Here is a 10,902-nt window from a genome sequence, read left to right as displayed (position 1 = left end):
TCAAGGAAACAGGAGGAGAAATGGCAGGAGAAAAATGCCCCCTGACACCCCTCGGCCCTGCAGCACGTACTTGGAACAGCATTTCAGCAGCCCCCCGTGGCATGATCCCGAGGCGGCAAACGTGGGTGGGCATGCCCCAATGCGGCAGAAATTCCCCTGGCTCCTGCACGCCACGGTGTCAGCAAAAGGCGCATCGGCAGAACCTGTGGGAAGAGGAGGACGTTAGGATCTCAGGTTTTTGTTTAAAACGGTAAGGATAAATATGCAATAAATCATTCATTTTAAGGAGGAGAGCTCTGATGAGCATGGATGGTCTTGGGATGTTGGGCACCAGTCCAACAGCATCACATTTTGCCAATCGTTGCTTTTTCTGCTACACACACTTTTCTGCTTGCATCCCCTTTTCGTTCTTGGTAGGATTTAGCTTGCATCTCACCTGGAGCAGCCTGGAAGAGGAGGAGGAGAACAGCAAAGAGCAGGTAAAGGATCCTCATGGCTTGGCTGTGGACTGCGTGCCTGCGCGAAGCTCCTCAAAGACCGATAGGGGATGAAGTTTGTCTGAGGAAGAGGCAAGGGAAGGCAGCCCGTATTTATAGGGCCCATGAACAGGCTGTGAAATGTTGATGGCTGAGCCCTTTGTCAATAAGTAACTTCACCCAGCCTCCTGGCAAGCAGTTTGGCTATCCCCCTTATCACAGGCTGCAGCGAAATGTGCAGCAAAAATGTCGCAACCTGCAGCAGTGAATTTCCACTGCCCGTGTCGGCCGGCTGTGTAATGGGACCACCAGCCAAGCCCCACCAGGCTGCACCAATTCGCTTAGCTTTTGCAAACCTGTTTGCACCAAAGGCACAGGGATGGGTCGTGCAGTCTCTTGGGAGCCAGGCACTGCCAGAGCCCAGCCCCAGCACTGACTCTGGGTCTGTCATTTGCTGGCTAGTCATGGAGCATTTTGTCTCCCCAGCCCTGTTACTGGAGAAAAGCATTGGGAAACGTTTGAGTTTTGATGTGGTTTTGCTTCCCCACTTTTTATACAAGATCCAAGGTGCCCTTACCCACTGCAGAGAGCTGACATGAAGGTCTCTTCCTCTTTTAGTTCCCACTCGTATCCCACCTTGAGTGCTTTGCACTTTTACCAGCTTTTGATGTCCCCTTTTGTTTCCCCCCTAATTGCCCCAAAAGGTTGGGAGAATGGGCTGGATGCACAAGAGCTGCATGGCTGATACGGATGGGCTGGCTCTCCTTGCAGTGAAGGGAAGGTGATTTCCAGATTCAAAGTGAAATGTTAGCAGCTGTTCGAGGCACTGACTGATTCCGAGTTCCTGGAGGACCTTTCAGTGGCTACATTTAGCCCTGGCAAAGCTGAGTTTGCTGTATGAGAGGTGCAGGTCTGCCACTGACTTTTAAAATGCTGAGGTTTGGTGAAATGGGCAGACAGAAAGCCCAGAAGTGCAAGGGCTTGGGCTTCACTTCAGAGCCTGATCACGGGGGCTGTGAATTTTTTGAGAAGCATTGTTTTGGGGATCAAAGCACTGAAGCTTCTTCGTGAAATCCTGGGCTTGTAGATGCCAAACTACTGCAGCAGCTTTGCAGCCACGGGACGCTACCCTTTGTCCATACACCGTCACGCGTAAGTAGGTTAATACCCATCAAAGCCCAGATGTTCCTTCAGTTCCTACTTCTGGCATTCTGCTTCAGCTGTTTGCTTCCTTATTGCTCCATTTATTAGATTTAAGTGGAAGTTAATGGCACGTTTGGTCTAAGGCTGATCAGTATGTTGAATACTTTACTGATGACTACGTTTAACCTACATGCTAACTAGCAAGCTAAGAAGGTAGCAGCAAGGTGAGTTACCTCCTAATGCAGAGAATAGCAATAAAATAAACACTGATTTTGCTCTTTCACCCATCAAATCTAATCACCAGGAACTGCCAAACACTCCAGAATGTTCTTTTTGCATACCACTGCCTTGGATATTACCCCTTTTTGGCCAGCAACCCTCCAGCTTTCCACGTTTCTACTGGAGAGGAGAGCAGGGGTCTGAGCTTTGCGACTCCTGCCTTTTCTCTTCCAGCGAGCTGTCAGTGGGTGAAGGACACCCTGTGATAACAGCTGAGAGACAGACACCTGACCTGCAACATAAACACAAAGAAACCAGCAAAATCTCACCCCCACTTTTATTTTTATTGATTTTTTTAATGGGGAAGACCTGTTGAAATATGGGTTTTCCCCCGTCTGTCTTGCATTTGGAGAGGCTGACAGTGTTGTGAGGCTTAGCAAATGGGTGCATGTTCTTTGAGCGCTCATTGCTCCCCACAGGAGTTCATTTTAGGGATGAGTCAAGTTCCCCGCAGACAAAATCAGAATGTGGCAGTGGGGAAGGTGGTGACAACTCTTTGCTGCCATGAGCAGCATTTGAACAAGCTCCACTTGCTTTCGGGGATGCACCATTTCCCACCTGTGGAACAAACTAAATCTACTACAGAGTCAAATGCTTAACATTTCAGGGGTGCAAATTGCCAGAGTATTCATGGATCTTGCTGAAAATCCTTATTTCTTGCAGAAGGAGAGCAGCACTCCAGGAAAGCGAGCACCAGTTTAAGCCTCGCCAGCGCAGGCACAGCCTGCGAATGTCATTCAGTAGGAAAATTCCACCACTTTGGCTCCTAGCAAAAACAAAGACAGGTGCAAGCTGGTTGCTTAAAACCAGGCCAAACCTGTATAAAATGCCCGAAGAGCAGAACCATGTGTGCAGCGGCGACCTGGGGCTGGGACACAATGCTGTGAGCACGGAGCTGTTCCCCGCGGCAGTCAGGGCCGGGAAGGAGCCCCGCAGAGATCTCTGTTGAACTTTAACTTCCCGAGACGAGCTGGGAGCTCCGGGAGGTGCCTGCCGCAGAGAAATCAGCCTAGGCAAATAGTTTGAAGGGACTTCACTTATAATCTTATGCAGGAATACTACAAGGCAAGTAGGACATAAATAATTTGATAAAAATATTGGTAGCTAATGAGAGAAAGGGAAGAAACATTGTATTCTAAAGACATTTAGTTTTGCTTTTGAGATCAGCAAGATGGTCAGATTAACCCAGCAGAAGCTCCTTCACCTGTGCTCCAGCAGTTAAGCACAAAAGGACATGGTGCATCCTCAGATGGAGATCTCTGGATGCTCATGAAGGGAGCAACACCTCAGAAGGGTGCTCTCTTTATTTTGCTCCATTTACAAATAGATTTGTTTTTGTAAATCCATAAGGTATGGATGGATATTTAGGTTCAATCCAATTTTGCTGAATCTTGCCCTGGCAGCACAGCTTTACAGAGGCATCACTGCAAGTAAAAGCTGAATTGTTGGTGGGGCCAGCTCTTGCAAACGTTGTCTTGTCCTGATAAAGGCTAACACAGACTGACTGAGTAGATTTTCCCCCTTTCTGCAAGGCAGGTATTTTTCTCGTCTTCTTCCTTCCCTGGATGACTACCTCCAGCTAAACGTAGTTCATTAAAATCACTACATACCGTGTTGGTTGCTTTTTTCAGCAACGTTTCCTCTCAAGCACAGCTTAGAAGCTAATGACTAGTAAAATGTTGGGATGAGGGTTTTTTAGGGTCTAAGAACCATGGTGCTTTTGGGAGAGGTTATTGATAAAGAGGTACGTGCATTTGGGCAATGGTAAGTCTTGATTTTGCCATTTTAACTATGAGTATGTGTTTAAAACCACATAGGTGTGTGATTATTTAGAAAAGCATGTACTTAAAACCCACTAACACCAAGCTTGTGTTAACATATGCTTCAGTATTCTCCTTACATTCCTAATTACAGCACAAATCCTTACGGTACATGCAGAGTGATTTACGTTTATAGTGCTTCTTAGTCCATTGGTCAAAAACAGAGTAAATTGATGCATTTTGATAATACTTTGTTCTTTTTGACCTTTATCTGAAGCTTCCAATACTTAGAAAAAATTGATAAAAGAACGTAGACTGAGATCTTATGTTCCTCTCATCACCATCACCATGTTTGCATAGGGTAATTTCAACCAACACACTAAGTTTTCCCTACTTCTGTGGCTGATTGTTCTACTTTTACAGTTTTCCTCAGAGGACATTACTGTCAATCACATTTACAGCTCTCTTCTTGGCAGTGCAGGTGACCTCAGGTGCAGGGTGGTAAGAGATTTCCACTCTGTAGCTCTACCTGGATCCCTTTACAGGGATCTACATCCCTTTACACGTAGGCATATAACTCATAGATCAGGAAAGGAGTAGCTCACACTGATCAGTCTGCAAATCCATGAGTAGACATGACTACTGGCATGTCCATTTATTAACTTCCCATCCCTTGAGGTGCCTTTTGGGACTGTCTTGCTAAGGGCACGATGAGAATGGGGACGTGAGGTCTGGTGTAGCTTCATCCATATTAATATAAACACTCTGTTCAATACACTTTGCTTTTGAGCAAAATGCTCCCACGTGATTTATCAGTAAAGAGTTTCCTTAAACTTTCTAGAGGAAGAAAAGCATAGCAAAGAGAAAATAGAGAATCCTGATGGGTGAGAGAGTTCCTAGCATCATCGAAAAGGCACAGATCTGAGGTGGGCAGAAGAGGCTGGAAGCCACCTGTGCACGTAAGGTTCAAGGACGCTGACGTGCTGAGGTCTGGGAACCTGGTCAATTATTATCTATTAGCAGCCTGGCTACCCTTGGTTGCTTTGATCTCCGTTGCATACGTCCTCATGTTGCAACCCGTACAGTGAGTCAATCAAACAGACGTACATGCTGGGGCTGAAAATCGGTGTGGTGAATGCAATGTCCTCTGTGCTCCTAAAGTCTGTGCAAAAGGGAGATTCCTGGAGGCGCTGAGGATCCTGTGTGGATGGTATTGTAAGAAATAGCACAAAAACATTCATGTTAAGAATTAGTGTGTACATGACTAGAAACTAAAACACCAGAAGCATTTTCATTAGTGAACAGTGTCTAAATGCTTCTCTCTGTGCAGCACCAAAAAGACTGCTCCTCTGGTCTACCTGGAGGTTTTCTGTTCATTTTTGCACCATCATCATCAAAAACAAAATCCACAGGAGCTCTTGTTAGTGAGGAAGCTGCTAATGCTGTAGCCACAAGAATTGGAGTCACATATATCAGACAGGTCAGTGTGGCATCGACCTTCACCTGCATATGTGTGGTTATTTTCGTGGGTAATAGACAAGCCTGTTGTGTCTGCCATGTCCGAAACCTCATTATAACCTGCTGAGGTGTAGCTAATACAGTCAGTGGAGCCTGGACAGTGATTCAGCTGACCTGTCTGTGTCTGCACTCTCAGATTAAATAGTGTCAGGACATGAGCACTGAAACCTGATCATCCGTAATATTAAATTATTGGAACAGCCCTGACAGTTTTGACCTCTGCTAGCTCTCTGCCAAAAATTCCTGGGCTGTTTCAGTGATAGGTCCAGGCTAGGAACTGTTCCAGCAGGCAGTCTGATGTGGTAACCTTGTTTTGGCAGCTAAGGAAGGTGCATGATACTATGGCCACACCACACCATAGGATCTCAGGACCTAGAAAAAGGCTCTGTTTACATGTATAGAAGTACGGTTTTCCAATCTGTATGTGCAACTAATTATACTGATGGTATTCTTTATTTTTATATATATATATTTTTCTACCAGTTGCAAATGGGGCTTTAACAAGCTGCTTCAGCAGCCACCTCCCTTCCTCCTACCCATAGCTCAGCTGTCTGCAACACCTCTTTGTCTTGCTGCTAGAAATATTTCCTGTGCTTAATTTGGGATTAATTAACTATTACACAGATTGGCATCCTGATTAAATTATGTAGTTGCGCACTCTCTCTGTGCCTGTCTCTGCCTGGGTGCCACTGTCACAAAAGAAAAAAATCACAGTGATGAGGTGCTTGTTAGAGGCATCTAAATCCTGTGCTGGAAGTCAAGTGTCTCAGGTCTGTGCCTCCCTTCTTTGGCACTGTGAAGGATCATTACCAATCTAACAGACAACAAATCCATGGAGTTCGAAAAGCTGCCTTGAAGTATAATTCTTCAAGGAACAAAGAAAACAAGCCACATGAAGGACTCCCTTAGAATAAGTAGCTACTCACTTCACTTTACCTGATTACTTCATTTCTAGTCACCTGGAAAGCAGCTTACATCTCCTGAGGTCAATGTCAGAGGCAAACCGTGGTTATGCAACCCATGACGTGATCAGGTACATAATCAATTTCCAATGAACAAATCAGTGCATTGCATAACATACACAGGGGCTGGATGGAGCATTTGCTTTCCCCTCTCCAGTGGGCTGTATCTGCTGGGGACAGGAAAAGAAAGGGGAACACCTGCCTGGGGACCAAGATCTCCGTCCTTGTGCCTTCATCACCAAAATGTCTGCTTCTCAATTGCTGTCTTAAGATCTTTCTGTGCAAAGTGGTAGCCCAGGTGAAGCAGAGAGGGAATTTTACCACTGCTGCTGGTTGCATTACACCTCTACGTGCCCACGTGGTGATGGCTGTGGTTGGGGGACAGACAATGAGTGCTGACTTGGGGAGGATTTTCTGGCACTGCAGCTAGTTTCAGTCACTTTCTTGCTTCAACTGTACTCTTTGTGGGTTGAAAATAGCTCAGTATAGGACTATGCTATTTCTTAGAAACCGGGAAAAGGACCCTAACCATTTCCTTGATATCTGCTCTCTGTCCCCTACATACCTCCTGGAGATAGGGATAGACCATCATCTATCAGCCTCTGGGAGTGCTGTGGAAATCAGCTCTCTGCCTCCCTCCTTCCTTCATCTCCCCATCCACGCATGCTGCTTCCCCACCATGCTGCCCCCTCTTTTTCTCCCTGCTCCTGCTTCCTCCCACAGGCCAAACCAACCTGATTTTCATCAGCTGAAGTTAACAAAACACTCGAGGCCGTTTGCAGGGACTCAGCCCCATCACCACGGTGGCTAAGAGGGTCACTTCCAGTCATGTCAATGTCTCTGCAGAGCCACCCACGGCCATCAGCTCCTGCTCCCCTGAGCATGACTTTGCTGAGAAACCAAGCCTTCAGCAGCACCTCAACCCCCTGCCTAGGACAGGATTCCTCCTGGGTAATGAGCCCAGACGCCAGCAGGCGATGGATGACCTTTGGAAGGCCAGGGTTTGCTAGCAGCAGGCAGGGCTGCATTGCTCAAAAGCCCCCCGTGCAGTTTGCACACCCACGTCTTTGCTGGGGGTGTAAGGCATGGTTTCACCCACCCCCATCTCTGGCCCTTCAGAGGGGCACTGCACACAGCTTCGTGGGCGTTGGTACAAAGAACATGCGTAGGTGTTTGGCTTTGGTATGGGATTACAGGAAAATAAAAAGAAAAAAAGCATGTCTTACAGAAAAAAAAATACAACACCTCCTCACGGGCAAGCCCCACGGATCACTGCTCCTCAGGTGGGACCTGCAAGGCAAAGTCCTCTGAGCTGCCTTTGCTCTTGCTCAGATCTGAATCTACTGTGTGCATCATCTTTCCTCCTATTTACCTTAATGCTCCACTGACGATGGCTCTGATGTCTTCTGTTCTCCACCCAGCACTCTGGGAAAGGTGGTAAGGAGGTATCTGAATTCTGCTTTCCTTCACACGTCGGTGAAGTCCATGGACATCTCCATCCCGCTGACTGAACGAAGGCTGCTAGCTCTCTGCTCCTGAGCTGGTAATTCTGAATTTGTTTTCTGAATAGCGGAGAAAAATGCACACATTTAGGCACCGGCCTCTTTCAGGTGAGTATTAGGATGCAACAAACAGCACCTGAGAAAATAATAAATACAAAGCTTCTTAAATCAAAAATAATTGCTTTGTCATTTTGGCTGGTCATTGTGAAAATCCACAGAAAACAAGGCAGGTATTTCTGAGCAGCTAGAGCTGCAAAATCGTTACAAATATATAAATTCAGCTGAATGCAGCCTCCCTATGACCAGTGGTGGTTGGGTGAATGTTATGTTGAATGCTTTGGTCTGTGGCTATTCCAAATAACTCATCATGGGAACAGGAGTCCTTGTGAATATGCCCCTTATCAAATGGACAGAGAGACTTGGAAATCTTGGGGCACTGTGAGCAGGGAACAAACAAAAACATACAGGGAGGGATTGTTTGGAACATCCTCATCCCCAGAGCTGAATGTGGCATCCAGTTCTTCCCCTTCACAGCTCGGCTTACTGCAAAGTAGGGGACTTAAAGCTGTACTTTATTTGGCCTTTTAAGGGAAAACGAGAGACCCAAAGTTTGGGATTTGGATCTTGATAGACTTCTCCATCACTTCTCCAGCAGTACTCAGATGCTGAGAAAAGAGGCTTTAGAAGCTGTTAGTTACACTGTTCCCAGGAGCTGGCCTCCCTCCAAAATCAGGAGGATCTTTGTCCTTGAAAAGGTCCAGCAGAACAAAAATGACCAGACCTTGGCCACTAACAGGGAGATTTGACCTTGCCCTCAACTCAAACGTGTGTCTTCAGTCAACAGAGAGGAGGGAAATGAAAATGAAATAGGAAAATGAAAATGAAGCTTCCAGTGCAGTCATGGGGTTGTGATGGAATTGAGCATAGACCCATGACACAAGAGTAGCACAGATACTTATACAGATGGAAAAAATCTTTGCTGCCTGACAATATATTTCAAGTCTCTATACTATCATTTTCATAGACACAGAAAATCCAGAGCTGAACCCAATCTAGTATTGGGAGCAGGGGTCCCAAGTCAGGAAAGTTGGACTTGTGCTCACAGGTTTCATGTACAACTCCAGACAAGCTCATTGCACATCAATATTTAGAGCAAACTGTTTTGTAATAGCAGACCTCAGTAGGAATGATCATGATTTTCCGAGAACTGGATTTGCATTGGAAAATGAAGATATAACCTGAAACATCATTTGGTACAAGGGTTTATATTTTTATAAAATATTTGTTAGCTTTTTCGCCTCATACTTTCTCATCAGATATCACCTCAAAGATTTCCTTGTTCATGCAAGCCAGAGAGTTTTAGCAAGAAAAATTCAAAGACCCTTAATATTATGAAATAATTAGGTTTTTAAGTAACCTATAGTTCATTCTCTTGCATGGGAGACCTCAAGTTCTACTGCCTGATAAACCATCCCCTTGATTAAACCTCATCACCAACGAGCTCTTGCCTAAATAGTCACTCAGATCACATTTGTGTTTGTTTTTGTTTTAAACAAGACTTGAAAAAGTCTTAAAAGTTCAGCCCATTGAAGAATGAGAATAATCTGTAAATGTCATCATTTGTTTGAAATGTAAAAACTGTTCTGCAGTGAAAAACTGTCTGCAGTTAAAATATATTTTTTACCAGACGTATACCAGAGTAATTCATCCTAGCAGCTACAATTTATTCAAGTGTGCTAACACTCCCAGCAAAAGCATCTAGCAACCTGTACTGTATCAGCTTGACTTGTAGAAGATCTGCACAAGGAGATACCTGAGTTTCTTTTCATTCAGAAGAGCCAAAAGGACAGAAAATCACATTACAGACAGATTGGTGGCATAAATATCCCTCCTGGTTCAGCAGAGACGACAGCTGAGTGAAAGCAGCCAGCATGTACGGGTTTTAGCATGTACAGTGTTCAGCTCTGCCACTCTCCCCATGGCACAGCTATATGCAGACCATCCACAGCTAGGTGCCATCTCTGCTGCCTTTGGGTGTTTTCCTTGCTCATTTGTTCTTGGAAGAGCCAGGGACATAAAACAGCAGTGAGGTAGCGACATCTGGAGGACAGCCACCAAGGAATTCTCACCCAACCCATTGGTGACACACCGATAGCTTTGGGACACGGAGCAGGGGGCCTTTAGGTCTCGGTTCATCAGAAAAATGAGAATGGGAGTCACAGGAGGGTGCACGCTCTAGGTTTTTGGAACAGGGATAGGAACAGTGGAGACACTCTGAAGGAGTTTGCCATCCTTCTTTCATCTGATTCTTCTGTTTTCTGCCTGCAGATGAGATTCCCCAGCAATGTCAGGCTTGGTGCAGCCCCAGGGCTCTCTAGAGCTGTGATGCCCAGCTGTGGGGTGGTCTGAGCTTAAGGACTTCCTATGTTCCCTTCTGCTTCCATCCCCCAAGTCACCAAACAGTGTTTGCACAGCCCCAAAGCCTTCTCTGTCTCTCACGTTGTCCCCCCCAAAAAAATAGATTGGGGGTTCACAAGAGGTTGGGAGGGGACACAACCAGGTAGAGGACTTAAACTAACCAAAGAAGCTTTCCATGCCAGATAACGTCATGCTCAGCAATAAAATGGGACAAGAAGAGGCTTAGGGGTTAGCCATCTTTTGCTCAGGAACTATCTGGGCATCAGTCTACAGTGATGAGTGATTGTCTTGCTTCATTCCATTGTCTTTCTCTCTTCTTCCACTCTTTCTTCAATTATTAAACATTTTTTATCTCAATCCACATTTTTTCTTGCTTTTACTCTTTCTTTCCTCTTCCTCCATCCCTCTGAGGGCGGTAGGGAAGTGAGTGAATGGCTGTGCAGTGCAGCACTGCCTCCCAGGGCTAACTTGTAATGCCTTTTTGGGACACCCCACCTGCCAGATTGCCTTGGCTGACCTTCCTTCCTGACTAAAGGGCATTTTGGTGCCTACATGAACTTCTGAAGATGCTAGTCCAGTATTATGTTCTGTCCAAAACACCAGGAATATTCCTGAGTTCATTAGGGGTGTGAGCTCAAGACTACTTTGTTAGGTGAATCCGACACTTGTGCTGTTCTCGGGGACTTTGGGGTCAATGTTCTCCTCTGTGTGCAGGACACACAACTGTCAGACTTTGCTTTCTGCTAAATGCCTGACCCTGGAACAGGCAGAGCAGCCTGGACCTGCTGCGGATGCTGGGGAAATTAGTGTTTTCTGTTTCTCTCTACCCTTCGTTGTCTGTCTC

General features: G+C 45.8%; 1 protein-coding gene across 1 annotated transcript; it reads right to left on the bottom strand.

Moving 5' to 3' along the window:
• LOC118256565 (gallinacin-10-like) lies at positions 1-503 on the bottom strand. The gene is made up of 2 exons (XM_035563645.1): positions 437-503; positions 1-203 (listed from the first exon to the last, which is right to left on the bottom strand). Exons 1-2 carry the CDS (start codon positions 492-494, stop codon positions 1-3), a joined length of 261 nt encoding a protein of 86 aa, XP_035419538.1. The 5' UTR covers positions 495-503.
• Between the last annotated feature and the right edge of the window lie 10,399 nt (positions 504-10,902).

This window comes from Cygnus atratus, chromosome 3, assembly GCF_013377495.2.
Source record: "Cygnus atratus isolate AKBS03 ecotype Queensland, Australia chromosome 3, CAtr_DNAZoo_HiC_assembly, whole genome shotgun sequence".
In the NCBI taxonomy this organism is placed as follows: domain Eukaryota; kingdom Metazoa; phylum Chordata; class Aves; order Anseriformes; family Anatidae; genus Cygnus; species Cygnus atratus.
Note: the sequence above shows the minus strand (reverse complement) of the source record. Positions and strands in the feature narration are given on the sequence as shown.

What these genes read in the sequence shown, in the direction of transcription:
- LOC118256565 (XM_035563645.1), bottom strand. Translation starts at nt 494, where the DNA reads ATGAGGATCCTTTACCTGCTCTTTGCTGTTCTCCTCCTCCTCTTCCAG. An exon ending in CCTCTTCCAGGCTGCTCCAG is followed by an intron (nt 204 to 436) that starts GTGAGATGCAAG and finishes CTCTTCCCACAG; the next exon opens with GTTCTGCCGATGCGCCTTTT.